Source organism: Vicia villosa, linkage group LG1 (genome assembly GCF_029867415.1).
Source record: "Vicia villosa cultivar HV-30 ecotype Madison, WI linkage group LG1, Vvil1.0, whole genome shotgun sequence".
Lineage (NCBI taxonomy): Eukaryota > Viridiplantae > Streptophyta > Magnoliopsida > Fabales > Fabaceae > Vicia > Vicia villosa.
The window spans coordinates 83,455,245-83,472,761 of record NC_081180.1 but is presented as its reverse complement, the minus strand read 5'-3'; the positions used below and the strand labels follow the sequence as shown (position 1 = coordinate 83,472,761).

The following is a 17,517-nucleotide window of genomic DNA, read 5'->3' as shown; positions in this document are numbered from 1 at the left end:
AATCTTTGCATTCCGTCCCTGTGGAAAACATTTTCCTATCCTCAGACAACAAAATAATGAGTGGTGCAAAGATGACTTCACCTATGCATCTACGCGCTAGGCACACTGAGTCGCGCTTAGCGCGCCCTTTGTGACATCACCCAATTTGTCTTTTTTTGTTCAATTTCCTTGATACAAGCATATTAATTTTAAAAGTAGGCATTCACTTATGGTCAAAATATTTAGAAAATTTTGAACTTGATTGCGGTCATGTACTCAGTACAAAATGACCAATATGCCCAAGTTCATTGTGCATGGACAATGTTAGTAGTTCTACTACATAAACCAAAATATAGTTTTAATAATTTTTCAATCATAAAATAAAATGAAACTAATAAAAATTGTAAATACTTCACAATGATGAAGTTAATGTTGTCCTAGTCAATCACTCTCATCTGCATCATCATCATCTTTCCTTTTAGCTTATTCTTCATCCTTTGCTTGGGCTCCCGATGCTCCACTCCCACTAGCACGACCTCTGTTTCATTCATAATGAAATGGCCTATTAGTAGGCCATTGCAAATAAATGCTTTTTTCATCCCGAGTGGGAACTGACTCAAATGAAGCATCTGGCTCTTGCATCCGCAACTGCAACATGTTCAAAGAATCATTTATAGATAGCATACCTTTGTAGTATGCCTCAGAGACATTCCAATCATAGGAGAAACAAACTCTCATAGTAGGTTTCATGTTTTCCAAGCTTATTGTCTGACGTTAAGGTTCACTAGGTGCAACAAGAGGCTCTTGTGGTGGTGGCATTTTCTCTGCATCATGTGCAGTACCAGGTTATGATGCGTGTCTAATCCAACTTAACCACCTGCCTGATATGATGATGATCTAAAATGTCAACACCATGATTCTTCGTAGAATCCACAATCTCCTAGATTTTGTTGGAGATTACTCTAACAATATCCACTTGTTTCCCTTGTACCAAATCAACTATAGAGTCTTCATAGTAGCAGAGGAGGTGCGACTCACAAGTATAACATTGTTGATAAGGAAGGTCATCCATATCTAAGTTTGGAGGGTCTGACCTTTTTGATGTTAAAATTAATGATTGATCTATGTTACTTTGCCTTTTACCATAATATAAGTCAAATGATTATCTGATAGCTCTTAACTATGATACTCTCCCAACATTCATGCAATCTTTTCCATGTCTCATATTAGATTGTTTTTAATTTGACAAACTTTTATTAGTTATAAGTTAACAATTTAATTATATATATATATATATATATATATATATATATATATATATATATATATATATATATATATATATATATATATATATATATATATATATATATATATATATATATATATATATATATATATATATATTGTAAAATGAGTGGGAGCACCGGTCCATTAGTTTGAATGAGCCTATATATTAAATTTATTTATTTTCTTGAACATTTTCTCATAAAAAAAACAAAACATGAACTTTTATTTCTTCCATATTATTTCTTTTATGGGAGGGAGGATCACACTTATTAAATCGATGTTGAGTAGTTTGTCCATATTTACTTTATCTTTTTACAAAGCTCCGTTGAAAGTGATTGGGGAATTGAATAAATTGCAAAGTAATTTTTTGTGGGGTGGTTCGGAGGAGAAAAGGAAGATGCATTGGGTGAGTTGGAATGACTTGTGTCTTCCGAAGGATAAAGGGGGGCTTGGTTTTAGAAGGTTGGAGGATTTCAACAAAGCGCTTCTTTTTAAATGGAATTGGAGAATTTTTGGTGCTTCTAATGAGTTGTGGTTTCGGGTTTTAAAAGCGAGGTATGCGGATGTGAAGTTAAGGGCAACCAGTGGTTTAAATTGTAGCGTGAACACAAAAACTTCATCGGTGTGGTGGGCGGATTTGGCTTCGGTGGGGAATAAGCTTCCAATGGATTTTTTTACTAACAATTTTATTTTTCAGGTTGGGCACGGTTTTTATACTTCATTTTAGCGAGCTAATTGGTTGAACGGAGGGATTTTAAAGAACCTTTTTCCGAGTCTTTTTAATGTCTCTCTTTTGCAAAATGCTTCAATAGGTGCTATGGGAGGTTGGAAAGATGGGAGGTGGATTTGGGGGGACTTTGGTATTCCGGCAGCCGCTTCTTTGCAAGTTAGTGAGGATATCAACCGCTTTCATATGCTGCTGGAAGGTGCTCCGGTTTTGCGGTCCGACAGCCCCGACACGGTTAGATGGAAGCATGGTAATGATGGCTTATTTACCGTCTCTTCTTGTTATAGTTGTTTGAATTTACAGCACATTCCTCTTGGCCCGGATAATCGCTTCCATACCGCTTTTAGTGCCATTTGGAAGGTGGAGGTGCCCGTAAAAGTGAAGGCGTTTGGTTGGAGGTGTTTTCTAAACAAGCTCCCGACGAAAGACTCTCTTTTTCACAAAGGTATTCTCAATTCTTCCTCGAATTTAGAATGTGCTTTTTGTGGTGATTGTCATGAAACATTATTACATTCCTTCTTATCTTGTCGGAATTCTGTTATCGTTTGGAGGGAGATGTCCGATTGGGTGGGAATGAATTTTCAAAGCTTTTCGGATTTTAAAGAGGGGTATTGTCATTGGAGTTCTTTTTTCCGGAAAAAAAAAAGTCAAAAAGGGAAAGGAGGGGATCTTTTGGTTGGCTATTATTTGGAGTTTGTGGCTTAGAAGGAATGATATAGTCTTCAACAATGCTACTTGGAACTCTAGGGATGTGGTTTGGAGTGTTAAGGCCTTATTGTGGAGGTGGTCTTTCATTGAGAAAATTACTCATTCCTATTGTAATTTCTATGAGTTTAGCACCCATTGTTTTACTTATCTTAGAGTGTGTTTGGATGGAGCATTTTAATGAGGGAAAGTAATTTTTTGAGGGAATTTAAAATGATTTGATCAAAATCCATTGTTTGGATACAAAAATGAATTGTTAAAATGATGGAAATTTATGGAGTATTTCATCTAAGTTAAATTTAATCATTTTGAAATGACACCAAAAACCAAAGAATTTGAAATTCCTTTCATGTTATTTGTTATTATTATTTCTTCAAATTTTACAAATTGGTCCTCATATTTTCCAAAATTATAAAATTGACCCCAAATATTTTCAAAAAATTACAAATTGGTCCTTAATAATTTTTAAAATTTACAATTTGGTCCTTTAAATTTTTAAAAATTGCAAATTAGTCCCTACTTTTTATTTTTTAATTTGGTCCAAAAAATTTAAATTTTGTAAAAAATGACACAAAAATCTAACAATGAATTATCTTAATACTCCATCCAAACAAAATAATTTAAAAATGAATGGATTTGAATTGAATCATTTGAATTGCTTTGAATTTTAAATTCCTTTAAAATTTCTAATTACCTTATCGAAACACACTGTTAAAGTTGCAATCGATTTATAATTTTCTTTGGTTTTAGTCTTGTAATTGTTTGAACCCGTTGGTGGTTGTTTTATAATATTAGTCTCTTGCTTTAAAAAAAAAAAAAATTTCTTTTATGTTCTGTTTCTTTTTTATTAGTTGTTCACTCCCTTCTCTAAACGTGAAATATATGCTCAAATATGCGAGTCATGTAAAGCACTTGTCAAATGTTGATTGGCTTGAACGCGTCATTTGCTCTGCAATCACTTAATAGTACAGTACTTTTTGTTTTGTTTTAATATAACACGTGTCCACGTGCGATGATAAATATATGTAGTACCAAAATAAAAATGAAATAACTAGATATAAATACAAAAGTTAGCCACAGACTCATTAAAAAATCGAATGAAACAATTTCATATTATAGGGTTAGAGAGAAGTATTCATGTATAGGGTTGGAAAGTGTCTAGCAAATCAGAATTTAATTGGTTTGAAAAGTGTCTAGCAAATCAGAATTTAAAATAAAAAATGAAAAATATGATATCAATTGTTTTATATAGAGTATCTAAAATATTAACAAAATAACTAACAAACTGTATCTAATTAATCAAATAACTTCTATATTGTGTTACTTGTTTGATTAAAGGTCTTTTTTATTTTAGTTTTAAAAACATTTTTTAATATTTTTAAGAATAATTTTTATAATTTTCTAAATATTAAAGTTTTTCAAATTCATTTTTTATAAATTAAAATATTTTTACAAAAAGAATAAATTAAAAGGTAAATTTTACAATTCAATATAAATATAAATTTGAAAAAAATCAGATATTTTGTTAAAGATATTTCAAATATAATTTTTTTGAAAAAGTAATTCAAAACAATTTTAAGCTTAAGTGGTTTTTTAAAACTTTAATGTATAAAAAAGTTATTGTAATCTAGAAACATTTAAAAAAAATATTTAAATTAAGATTTTATTTAAAATTAGTTAGTAAGAGTATGCCCCTCTTAAGATTACATATTTCAATCGAGTATCGTGTATGTGGACGGTGAAATTGATCACTTGAATTAATTAATCAAATAACAAAATTTATTTTTTTAAAAAAATATAATACTATAAAAATTATATAGAAAAACCTAAAACTAAATTTTTTCTAAAACTTTAAACCACTAAATCTCATTAAAAGTTCAAAAAATAGAGAATCAATTCTTTATATTAACTATGAGAAATTGAAGTGCAATCTTTCTCCACAAGTTCAATGCCTCTATAACCACTTGAGTCACATTTATTGGGTAGTATTAATTAAAGTACTACAGAGCAAAATACTAATTTTAAAAGACTAATTTTAAATAGAAGAAGTTAATTTCAATATTTAAAAATACATAAAATAAACTTAATAATTTTTTCTTATCAGCTTAATTCCAGTAATTTAATTTAGATTTTTATGGTTTTGTTTTTAGTTAGCTTTTGGAATTAATTGAGGTATAAGATATATACAAAAATTATATTATTGATTTATGATAAGGAAGCTAAGCATGGAAACCGTGATAATCTAACTCTTTGTTTGTTCCCGTGGACTCAACAAAGAATCCATAAATTTCAAGCGAGAAATAATCTCTCTCTCTCTAGAACCCCTCTCTCTCTCTCTCTCTCTCTCTCTCTCTCGAGCTTCGCTTGACGAGTCTTGTACTTATACTCCCTTCTTCCTTTGCCAACAAATTAAGGAACTGTGACTGAACAAACATCCATAACTTCCCCATTCTCACTTTTCTTTTTTAATTTACTTTTTTTTTTCTTTTAATAAAGCAAACTGTTGATAAATAAAATCGATCTCTGAATTTTGAGATTCTCAAAACCCAGTTGCGGAAAAATGAAGCTTCAGAGCTCATCTCTGGCTTTATTTTTATATCTAGGGTTTCTCTTACTATCGTTGACGCCGTCGTGCACGGCCAAATTCCTGGTGGAGAAGAACAGCTTGCGTGTGACGTCGCCGGAGTCTATCAAGGGAACATACGATAGTGCGATTGGCAACTTCGGGATTCCTCAATACGGTGGTAGTATGGCCGGGAACGTTGTGTTCCCGAAGGATAATCAGAAAGGGTGTAAGGAGTTTGATGAGTCGGGGATTTCGTTCAAATCGAAAGCTGGTGCTCTTCCAACGTTCGTTTTGCTCGATCGAGGAAGTATGATTCTTATACCTTCGATTTTTTTGTTATGTTGTGAATTTTTTAGCTTGATTTAGTTTGTTCTAGAATATTGTTTTCGTTGTAGTTGATGGTTCTGGTTGTTGTTGAGCTAAAATTGGCTGATATTGTTTGTTTTGTAGTGTGATAGTGTCACTTTAGTGTTGTTAGGTTAGTGAAGACTTGCTATGACTTGTTTTCCTATGCTAATATGCTTGTTTATCTATTGCTTTGTGTTGTGTATGTTTGGTTTGGCTTTTGGAAGAGGCAAAAGCGATTCTAGAATTGTAGACTTGATTTTGGAATGATTTTGAGGTGTTTGGTTCTGCCTCCATAATTGAATCTACTAGAATTTGTAGCTTTTGAGTTCAAACGTGATGTTTACATTGAAATTTATTGTTCAACTCAATTTTGCAAGAATTTATTTGAACATAAATCACTTTATCTTCAGTTCACTTTTAGCCAAAATCAATTTTACAGAATCAATTTTTTTCACTGCAGAACCAAAGACATGTAAGTGTTACTTGATTGCTTCATGTTCAAAGGATTCTGCATGCTAGATTTAGTATTTAGGTTTTCAAAGTGCTATATGGTGTACCTTTAGTTTGTTTGAATGGATTGGTTGTTTATGGTTGTTCTTTATGTTTTAATTGATGATTGAACACGTATGGATCCAGTCATCTATATTTGTGTTTCATTTTACACTTGCACTGAGGAATTGAGAATGTGTTTGCATGATATACTTATAATGATGCTTGTTTTGATGTCTTAGATTGTTCTCTCTTGTGGATTTTTAATGCGGGTTACGTGTTTATTGCAGGTTGCTTTTTTGCTTTGAAGGTGTGGAATGCTCAGAAGGCTGGAGCTTCTGCTGTTCTTGTTGCGGATGATATTGAGGAGAAACTAATAACCATGGACACTCCTGAAGAGGATGGATCATCTGCAAAATATATAGAGAACATAACAATACCTTCGGCTCTCATAGAGAAAAGTTTTGGTAAGAAATTAAAGAGTGCCATAAGTAATGGGGATATGGTGAATGTAAATCTTGATTGGAGGGAGGCCGTCCCCCACCCAGATGACCGTGTGGAGTATGAGCTGTGGACCAACAGCAATGATGAGTGTGGAGTTAAATGTGATATGTTGATGGAATTTGTGAAGGATTTTAAGGGTGCGGCACAAATATTGGAGAAAGGTGGCTTTACTCAGTTTACCCCCCATTATATAACTTGGTACTGTCCTCAGGCATTCACGTTAAGTAAGCAGTGCAAGTCTCAGTGCATTAACCATGGAAGATATTGTGCACCAGATCCTGAGCAAGATTTTAGCACTGGTTATGATGGGAAAGACGTGGTTGTTGAAAATTTGAGGCAGTTATGTGTTTACAAGGTGGCAAATGAAACCCAAAAGCCTTGGGTGTGGTGGGACTATGTCACTGATTTTCAAATTAGGTGCCCAATGAAGGAGAAAAAATACAACAAGAAATGTGCTGATGCTGTCATTGAGTCACTTGGCAAGTGAATCTTCATTGCTTTTGATGTTTTTCTAGGGTGGTTGAAAACAACTTCTCAATTATGATTATTCAATATTTGCAGGTCTTGATATTAAAAAGATTGAAAAGTGCATGGGAGATCCAGATGCCGATTCTGAGAATACTGTTTTGAAAGAAGAGCAAGATGCCCAAGTACTCTTTTATAATTTTAATTAATTTGCTTATGTTGTCGTTTAATTGATTGTACAAGATTGCTATGGTTTTTTATGTATGTATAGAAGGATCTTTAACAAACTAGTTTTTATAGATTGGGAAGGGATCACGAGGTGATGTTACCATATTGCCTACTCTAGTTGTCAACAGCCGTCAGTATCGAGGTTTGTACAATGTGCTTCGCTCATTCATACTGCTTGGATTTTCAACTCTTAAATTATTGTTCATTTTTGTTTTTGCAGGAAAATTGGAGAAAGGTGCTGTTATGAAAGCTATTTGTTCAGGTTTTGAAGAAACTACTGAACCAGCTGTTTGTTTGAGCAGTGGTAAATATTTGCTATCCCTTGCTCATGAGGTGGATATACTTTTGTTTAACTTTTAGTTTAAAACCCAACTTTTTTTGATTGGCAAACCTTTTACTTGATAGAGGTGGAGACAAACGAGTGCTTGGATAACAATGGTGGTTGTTGGCGGGATAAAGGAGCTAACATAACTGCATGCAAGGTATTGTACTTCATTGAAAATAAGTATCTAATGACAGGCCAAATTGAATTCCAGTTTCTGTATTCAATATTCATGTATATATATGTGAATATTTATGCAGGATACTTTCCGCGGGCGAGTATGTGAATGCCCTTTGGTAGATGGTGTGCAGTTCAAAGGAGATGGTTATACGACTTGCGAAGGTTAAATACACAGCCTTTACTTCTCTATTTGCATAAATTTCATCAAAATGTTATCTAAGTCTGTTCATGTTACTTAATTGAAGAAAAAGACAGAGATTAACTTGGGATGATCCATATTTGACATTGTGAACATTAATCCATGATCTTCCTAGGCAAGAAAGTTACTCTCATGAATCATGATTCCTCATTTTTATTTTGCGAATTTATTAAACTTCACTGAAATGAAGTAGAGAGGTTCAGGGATTGGTTACTTATTGTTATCATTTCTATTTATTGTGTTTTTAAGGTTAAATTATTTTGTAGGCTCCTATAGTTCATTTCATTTTTTAAATAGTTTCTATTGTTTCATTTCATTTTTAAATCCCTATACTTCTATTTTATTAAATAGATCTCTCGCAGTTGGCGGTTGTTATTCTCTGTCAGGATATTCCCAGTCATTTTCTAGCCATTTTATGTTACTATTACTGATTTCATTGACTTAAATATACAACTTCGTAATAACTTAATATGTAGGGACCTGATTGAAAATTCAGGTGGTGTTTGTAAGAGCTTATTTGAACTTGTCTTATGACATAAACACTTGGGCAAGTGTTTGAAAGAGCTTAGAAAAATAGCTTTTGATTTTCCCATTATTCTGTTTTCAACTTATTCTCATAAGCCTCACAAGATGGCTCATAAAAACAATATATGCATAGGATATATGGACTTTATCCTGATTATCTCTTTGATTGTGAAACAGCACATGCATAAATATTCATATGATGAATACTTTTTGAATAATTACTGAATTAAATTGTTTACTCGAACACGCTCCTCAATTATACTGCAAGAACATGTTCCAAATTTTAGGGATCCTGTCGAAAACTTCTAAACGATAGAGATCTTGTCATAATTGCAGTAAAAATATAGGAACCTATAGAGTAAGTTACCTTTTTTTTAAATAATGTGTATTCATAGTTTCACTCAGCTAGTTTATTATGGGTTTACAGCTAGTGGACCTGGACGGTGCAAGATAAACAATGGAGGTTGTTGGCATGATGCCCGGAACGGACATGCATTTTCTGCTTGTTCGGTTAGTTGCTTCTCTTGACACTTCACTAACTTGTTTTGTCTTCACTAAATATTTAGCATTTGAATCTTTTTGAAAACGAATCATGACTTACATTGTCATACCTTCATGAACAGGATAATGGAGTGGTTAAATGCGAGTGTCCTGCAGGGTTTAAAGGTGATGGTGTTAAAGATTGTACAGGTCAGATTGTTTAAATGTTATTTGTTTATTTTATTTACTTTTTCTGTAATGTACCTTGAAGTATTAAGGTTACTCCGAGCACTAAGTTTATACACCTAAAATAGAATCCTGGACCTTGTGTTTAATATGTTTTTCAAAACAAATTGTTTTTAATATTTCGTCGTGATAGGTGGAAATTCTCATTAATCTACTAACATGTGAAAAATAATATCACTGTTTTTCCGTCTCAAATTAGATATCACCGTTGCCATTTTCTGCCTCAAATTATTTGTCCTTTTAGAATACCAATTACCAATGCAACATCTATAGCTTTTTCCCATTAGTTTATCCTTATTTATTGTTTTTTAATTCATCTAGCTACTCCACTACCTACTATTAATAAGTGTACCTACTATTAATAAGTGTATTTTAGTAAAGGACACTTGTTTTATCACTTGATTCAATTTGGATTAGTTGTTATAGCTTGTGTGGAAGCTCTTCAATTTTTATAAGTATTTGTTTTCTTACTAAAAGAATTCTTATAAGCTCATAGTTTATGTGAAAACATATATGAGAGCATCTAAAGTCGAGGTGCAAAGTTGGGTTTTAAGTAATGCCTGCTTTTAGAAGACGCAATGTCGTTGGCAAATGACTTAAAATACTTGATCCAAAAAAAGGAAAAGAGAAGACTTAAAATTGAAAGGCATATTGCTATCTCAGTTACTAGTTAGTAAAATATTGGTAAATTATACTTGGATAGATCTTATTTTAACTCTATCTCACGGTTGAAGTACTTAACTAGTCATAGTATTCCTTCAGCTCAAATTTGTGACATTGGTGATACCTGGGAAAGTTTTATCATAACTAGACCAAATGGATATCTGACATTGAACTCCTTTGTGCATCATCCTTGCAGACATTGATGAATGTAAAGAGAAGAAAGCTTGTCAGTGCCCTGAATGTAGCTGCAAGAATACCTGGGGGAGCTATAACTGCACTTGCAGTGGGGATCTTCTGTATATCAGGGACCATGATACCTGCATAAGTGAGCTACACACTTGTCATATTTTTTTTCATTTTCAAACATTTGAATAAGCTTTTTTTCATATTCTCTTTTCGGTATTCTGCAGGTAAAACTTCTAGCCAGGAAGGAAAGTCTGCTTGGGCTGCATTTTTGGTCATTATAACCGGCTTAGTTCTGGCCGCTGCAGGGGCATACCTTGTCTACAAATATAGAATAAGGGTAAGCTTGGTTGTACTTTCCCAGTTTAATTTGGTGATGTAGCCTTCTTTATTTTCAAATTTTGTAAGATTTATCGCATGCTTTGAGATTCATTAAATTCCATACCAAAGCTGAGGTTTTTGTTTGACACTCTACTACTGAAACACAACAAGTGTACCAGAGAAATTTGCACCAGGCTACTACATAGACATTTCTTCATTTATCATTTTCTCCTTCTGTAGAGAAGGTAGAGACATTTTCTTCATACTATTTGACTGTATTTTGTGGGTGTTTTTGCAGTCATATATGGATTCTGAAATAAGGGCCATCATGGCACAGTATATGCCCTTGGACAGTCAATCAGAAGTTGTAAATCATGTCAACGATGATAGAGCATGAAACTGGAAAGAGCATGAAACTGAAAATGCGCCAGCCTGTAGGCAGAATCATGTGTTGAGACCAAGTTGTGGCATTCCTTGTACCTTTTCAACTTTTCAGAATTCAGAGCATTGAATTTAATTAATAGACTGTATCATATGAACAATAAAAAGCTGAGAATTAGATAGATGTCCTGTGTTTTTTTAGGGCAGACGTTTAAGTTATTTGAGTAGATCTGTAGATTTTCTGTTTATGTGACATCTTGTTCCACTCATATGATTGTAACTTATTTTGCTTTTAGTACAGGTTTATGTTAACACTGTTCTTCCATTGATTGCCGGTGTGTTGTACTTTGTTTATTTTCTTTCCTTTGTTGGCTTTGACAAATTTGTCGAAAAACTAACCCTGGGGAATTTGATTTGTGGTGGCTACTTGATCACACAGGTGAGTTCGGGATGCATTATGGAATTAGTCATCATATCCTTGATCGAATGTACAGATGAATGTACATCTCTGCTGACATAAATCCATTTTAATATATATTGAGTTTTAACCATTTGGTTATTGAAGAAAGAGAGGCCTTGATAATTCATATTAGGGTTAATCTTATTCATTTATGTTGAGGTTCCAAACTCATTTAGCTGTGACAGCATTATAGGATTACAAATTAATTTTGGATTTTTGAAATTCAGTTGTGACAGTAATATGCTATTCCAAACTCATTTAGCTGTGATAGGATTATAGGATTACAAATTAATTTTGGATTTTTGAAGTATACAAGGTATGATGCCCAAACTCATTTAGCTGTGACAGGATTATGGGATTACAAATTAATTTTGGATTTTTGAAGTATACAAGCTATGATGCCATTGCCAATGACTAATGACCAGTAAAACGGTTGAAACAAACTTCAATAATCAAGAAACAATGAATAATATCTCATGGTTCAAAAATACACATGGTTAATCCTTAGGATTAAATAAACGGTGCTAATGAATAATTAAATACCTATCAACAGAATAGAAAAATCACAAAGTTCCAAAATGGCATGCTGCTTCAACTCTTTATATTCTGCTAAATATCTGAAAATTTGGTTGGTGTAATGTTGAGGTTTAATCCAATGTTCATTCCATTGTAAGCAATGGGAGCATACATCCAGTGATCATCAGAGCTAAGAAGCTGTTTATTTGAAATCAAAAGATAAACAAACACGAATTAGTCTCAATATTTCTAAAATATATAATATGAACTTTTTTGGCACTGAAGTAAAATTTGGATTCTTAGTAAGGACTAAAGAGGATTCTCATGTTCTTACCTTAATTTGGACCTGCAAAAACTTCACATATTGCACAGCTTCCTCAAGCATGGTACTGATATCAACCTATAATTCAGAAGTAAGAAAATTAATTAATTTTAGCTTAACCAATTGTTTAACTATTGTTGAATTGTCATTGAGAAAGTTACCTTGGTTCCATTGGGGACTAGGCTTTGTAGAATTTTCAACCTTTCATTTATTCTTTCTCTTCTTTTCTGCATTATACAAAATGAAAATCTACTGAGATCTAATCTTTTAAGAGTTCAAAATCTCAGCAATCTTGGACAACATTTCAAAAACAAAATTATTAATAATGATATTTTGAGGATATGCATTTGGATTTGGTAGACATACTTTTGCATAGACACCTTGTGGATCAGTGGAAGAACCTCTGTCACATCTTGATTTTCCTTTTAACTTCATAGATGTGGAATAGTTCCGGTTTACGATTGAAGACCCTTCTTCATTTAGCCTCTGAGAAGCATTGAAGTCATCCTCCTCTGAGCTCAAATTCTGCTCCTGAAGATCAGGACTTTCATCCTCTTCAGTGTTGCTTATAGACTTTGACTTCTTTCTAGGTTTGATATTTTTCTTATTCTTTTGTACCTATAGAACCAATAAAACCAAAATCATCAAATCAAGGTGAGAACAATACAAGATCAAACACATAAAAATTCTTCTGAAAAAGAAACCGACACTCACAAGACATCTTTAGTGTCGGACACTTATAACGGACACATTTTTATTTTTTCAAATTATTATGATATCTATATATAAATATCAGTGTCATGTCCTGTATCTCTGTCTGTGTCACCGTTCCATAGACAAGAAATGATTAAATTTAAAAAGACAAACAAGATTTATGTTATCCTACCTTCATTGAGCTCCTAGATCTTTTTCCTGACTTCTCCATGTTGATGTTAACACCATCTTCCACTGATTCAGAAACCAGTAACTCTTCACATTCCATGTGAGCCTGAAAATTCTTGTCACCAATAACCTCTTGACAAAACTCTTCATCAGTGTTGTTTTCAGTTATCTGCGCACTATCATTCCTTTGAACACTATAAGCGCCGAAATCACCATTCAGCATCGATATGTATCCAATGTTTGCTACTTGATCGTCATTGAAACAGTTGTAACCACCATTTGCATCAGAAATTGTGTCACTTCCATGTAAAAAACTCAAAAAATTGATGTTACTATTATCAACATTTTGAGGAAAATGGTCACTGTTATTCATGCTCACTATTGTGGAGTCATGTCCAGGCCATAATGTAGATGGAACTTCAAAATTGAAATTTGGATAATCATGCTGAGGGACTTGACAGTTATCAAGTAACTGGCCCATAAAATCAGCTTCCTCAGCTGTGTAAAATCCACTAAGTGAACTCCATTCTTCACAACTTTGCTCACAAGGATCCATTTTCTGAAGAATTTTATATGGTTTGTATTCTTTGTGAATTGTGATTGAGAAGCTTCACTTGATAATACACTGTATTTATAGGTAACTAAAAAGTGGAAATAAAATATCTATTACAAATAAACTTTATCCCTATAAAAAAATCTCAATTTATAATTGCCAATTATTAGCATCTGACTAATTCCTATAACTTTATGCAATATACATAAGTCAATGATGGAATCGCTTATAAGTTAGTATAAGTTAATTCCTTTGTTGTCCTATAAACACACGTCTTAAGGAAACTATTAATTACCCTAATTCCATAGAGAAATAATGTTTGGACATAAAAAATATTAATGTCAAATTCAATAATTTTGGTTTTTTGTTTTTATTTTTATTTTTAAAAATGTGTGTGTCTAAAAAATTAAAAGTAGGAGAGAGACATATATAAACACATACGAGTGTATAAGACATTATGTAGATTGTTAATATTTTGATGTTGAAATATAAATGTTGTGAAGGTAAAATAACATTTTCAGATGAAATTAATATACATACTACAGTAGTAGTAGGAATTAGGTGGAAAGATTAACTAATGTATCTGGTATTGAAAATCGATTTAGATATTGAGTCGACAAAATATCTAAATCATGATTTGATTTTGATTGAACCATGATTAGACCAAATGACAAGTAAATATGTAATTTTTTAAATAAAAAACTACAAAATATAAATAAAAGTTACGGAAATTAGTCAATTTTGAGAAATTTTTCATCCTTCAAAATACTATTACGAGTGATATGTTAGAACAAGATTGAGAATCTATGTTCAGAATCTGGTTTTGATGATAACAAGCATAAATTTTGTGGGTAACAATTTTATTACTAATGATTTCCTTGAAGTGTGCAAATATTATGTTACAAGCCATATACAACAATATCAAAAAATAATACATGAGTTTTCGGCAGAAGATCATCAGAAGTTCTAAAGGTGCACGCATAAGACAGATAAAAGAAACAAACAACAAAGTCACATGAGAACCTTGAAAGAAGATACAACTTCAGTCTACAAAGCGAATAAAAGACAACAGCGTTCAGAATCAAAGAAAAAAAGCCGTTAAAAACATAATCATTAGCCAAACAACTACAACACTCCAATGGAACAACTCCCGAGGTTGATTGAAGAAAGCAACCCACACGCAGTTCGTTGGAGAAAACAAAAGTAAGAAAGCAACACAGAAGTTTTTAATGTGCTCTCCAAAGATCAAGATAACAGATACAATCTAAAGGGGTACAAATAGAAGAAAGATCCATCATGGAATGTGTGGATTAGAAAGATGTAGTGCTCAAAACTGAAAAATCACTAAAGTGATTAAAAGCTTAAACAGAAGCAATCTGAAACACCACCATTGAATAAGAACTGTTGTTCTTAATCCGCTTGGAGAGAAGAATAGAAGATCAAAATAAGAAGCATCCTTGAATTAGAAATGTTGTTCTTAATCCGCTTGAAGAGAAAAATAGAAGATCAAAACAAGAAGCATCCTTGAATAAGAACTGTTGTTTTTAATCCGCTTGAAAAGAAGAATAGAAGATCAAAACAAAAAGCAACTCTACACAAATACTATGTTCATTATCTGCTTTTAAAGAAGAATTAAAGATGAAGATCAACTTGAAGAAACTCTCAACAACTGAAGCTAATGCTCTTACTCTGCCTACTCATACCAAGTTAAGATCTCATCAGAAGATGCAGACAAGAAGACTCCAACAATTATTCATTTAAAAATGATTACTGGTCATTGTATCATATAGTTTATACTTAGAATATCTGCTTATTAGGAAGCACTGTATTGAAACCAATTTAATTTGGTAATGATGCCTTGAGTGACCAAGAAAAGGTCAGAAGCTTGAGAAGACAATGATGATGTCCATTGTGGAAATTCTCTTGGAGACCAAGTGAAGGTCAAAAGTCCAGGAGTCAATGAATGTTATATCTCGTGGAGATCACTGAATAGTTCATTGGATTTAGTCAGAGCAGGTAGCTGTGCAGGGAGTTAGTCACAACAGGTAGTTGTGCAGGTTACTAGATTGATTAACGTTATATCCATATGGGATCACTGAACGGTTCAATCATCTAGGGGTTATTCACTCGCGGTAGCTTGTGCAAGGTTAGTCACAGCAGTTGGCTGTGCAGGTTGTTAGTCACGACGGATGATCGTACAGGTGTAATCAAGTTTGGTTATAATGGATTAAGTCCTCTGTTGAGAGGAAAATCACCTGAGGAAGGTGGATTGAGGTAGCTTTATTTAGAAGGTGAACCATGATAAAAATGAACGTGTCTTTTAGAACTGTACTGAAACAAGTCAGAAGTTCTGATGATATAAAAAAGTTAAAATGGATATCTCATTGGTTATGCAACTCCATTCCAAGCATGTTTCCGTAACATTAAAGCATATCCAGAAGATGAGATACTAAGAGACATAAAAGAATTTGGAGAAAGGGAATTTTAATTAAATAAAGAACACAATTCAATCCCCCCATTTCTCGTGTTTTTCTCCACCTTCATGATATACATATTTGAGTCTTGAGAGTTTAAATTTAGAACCGTTCCTATAGTGCAACACGATACTGAAAAATGTATCTGAGTTATTTGAGAAAGTATCAAAACGCCTTATACATATAATTAATACGCGAGTCAGCCTAATAATCTTTTTGTGGCAAAAATGCTTTAAAAATATTTTATTAAGAAAACAATATTGTAAAGGATTTAATGAAAATACATTGATAGTATAAAATAGTTTTATCCTGTCACTAAAATCATAACTGTTAATTTTTTTTATAGATGTTTGATTTTTTTTTAAATCTCATATAAAGTATTTTTTTTAAGGGTTGTGATGCATTGATCGTGTAAAATATTTTACACTGACAGTACACTACCTTTAAACTCTACTGTAAATATATTTCTTTCGTTCATGTCTATCAAAGATATTATCGCTTCTCGTTCAACTGTTTTTTTATTTCAACAATCTTTTTAAGTTTGAGGAAAACAATTTCAAACAAAAACATTAAAAGATGCTATTTTTCTTAACAATGACAATTTTTTTAACAAACTGACAAGCAGAAAAGGCTAAAGAATTAACCTTATGACATGAGAATGACTATAATTGCAAATTTTTATTTTAAATGAACTTGCTTATGATTTATATGACTATTACAGTGCTTACGAGACTATCAAAGAAATCAAGACTTCATTAAAAAGAAATACGATATTGAAGAAGCTAGTGCAAAAAAAATATGTTGCGAGCCTTTTCTTCAAATATCATATGACTGATGAAAAATAAATGGAAACTCGATCCTACAAAATCAAAAAGATAGCTCATGAAATGAAGTAGGGCTTTTAGATGAAAAAAAAATTCAATTGGCGGTTATAATTGACAAACTACTCCCCTCTCTTGAAAAGACTTAAAAAATTCTCTATGCCACAAAAGGAAATAGTTTTCTATAGAAAGTTTGATAACCTATTTCAATATAAGTGGGGAATCTCGGAAATAAGATTAGAAAAAAGAAGTGTTGTTTGTTTCAAACAATTATGTGAGATATTAGATCGAACTCTAGGATAGTTTTTTGGTTCGATAATTCGACACGATCTTAGCATGTCTTCGAAGTGTGTTCACATGGTGTAGTCAAAATCAAAGTATGCTAGGATCGTTAGCATGTCTAATTGGGCCTATTTGTTAAGCCCAACTGTTTAAGTTAGCTTGTGTAATGGGACTGTGTGTAAAAACCTATTAATTTAGTGTGTTAGTTTCTTATAAATAGCATACCAGTCTCTCATCATTGTACAATGCAAATTCTAATTAGGGGGAGAGAGGTTATTTGTTACTCTGTAACACTTGTAATCTTGTTTTAAAGAGAAAGTAAAAATAACAGTTTATAACTAATTCATTGTATTCTTCTTGCTTGCCTCTTTTCTACCCTTGTGGGTTTCTTGTAGATAAAGAAACC

At 32.5% G+C, this 17,517-nt stretch overlaps 2 protein-coding genes across 2 annotated transcripts; one reads left to right on the top strand and one right to left on the bottom strand.

The window, feature by feature from the left end:
- The first annotated feature begins 4,938 nt into the window (after positions 1–4,938).
- On the top strand, positions 4,939–11,130 carry LOC131643387 (vacuolar-sorting receptor 1-like). The gene is made up of 12 exons (XM_058913600.1): positions 4,939–5,574; positions 6,395–7,087; positions 7,170–7,258; positions 7,374–7,443; positions 7,522–7,605; positions 7,707–7,783; positions 7,884–7,965; positions 8,955–9,037; positions 9,151–9,217; positions 10,113–10,241; positions 10,327–10,439; positions 10,719–11,130. Exons 1-12 carry the CDS (start codon positions 5,262–5,264, stop codon positions 10,815–10,817), a joined length of 1,899 nt encoding a protein of 632 aa, XP_058769583.1. The 5' UTR covers positions 4,939–5,261; the 3' UTR covers positions 10,818–11,130.
- A 569-nt stretch (positions 11,131–11,699) lies between these two features.
- LOC131643388 (transcription factor bHLH84-like) lies at positions 11,700–13,537 on the bottom strand. The gene is made up of 5 exons (XM_058913601.1): positions 12,986–13,537; positions 12,466–12,717; positions 12,261–12,326; positions 12,112–12,177; positions 11,700–11,975 (listed from the first exon to the last, which is right to left on the bottom strand). The coding sequence occupies exons 1-5, from the start codon at positions 13,535–13,537 to the stop codon at positions 11,871–11,873; spliced, it is 1,041 nt and encodes a 346-aa protein (XP_058769584.1). The 3' UTR covers positions 11,700–11,870.
- Between the last annotated feature and the right edge of the window lie 3,980 nt (positions 13,538–17,517).

Bases quoted from the DNA above. Each gene is read 5' to 3' on its own strand.
- LOC131643388 (XM_058913601.1), bottom strand. From the start codon at position 13,537: ATGGATCCTTGTGAGCAAAGTTGTGAAGAATGGAGTTCACTTAGTGGA. The intron at 12,718-12,985 runs GTAGGATAACAT...TTGGTTCTATAG, and splicing joins GATCTAGGAGCTCAATGAAG to GTACAAAAGAATAAGAAAAA. The intron at 11,976-12,111 runs GTAAGAACATGA...TCAAATAAACAG, and splicing joins TTTTGCAGGTCCAAATTAAG to CTTCTTAGCTCTGATGATCA.
- LOC131643387 (XM_058913600.1), top strand. From the start codon at position 5,262: ATGAAGCTTCAGAGCTCATCTCTGGCTTTATTTTTATATCTAGGGTTT. The intron at 7,088-7,169 runs GCAAGTGAATCT...CAATATTTGCAG, and splicing joins TGCTGTCATTGAGTCACTTG to GTCTTGATATTAAAAAGATT. The intron at 10,440-10,718 runs GTAAGCTTGGTT...GTGTTTTTGCAG, and splicing joins TCTACAAATATAGAATAAGG to TCATATATGGATTCTGAAAT.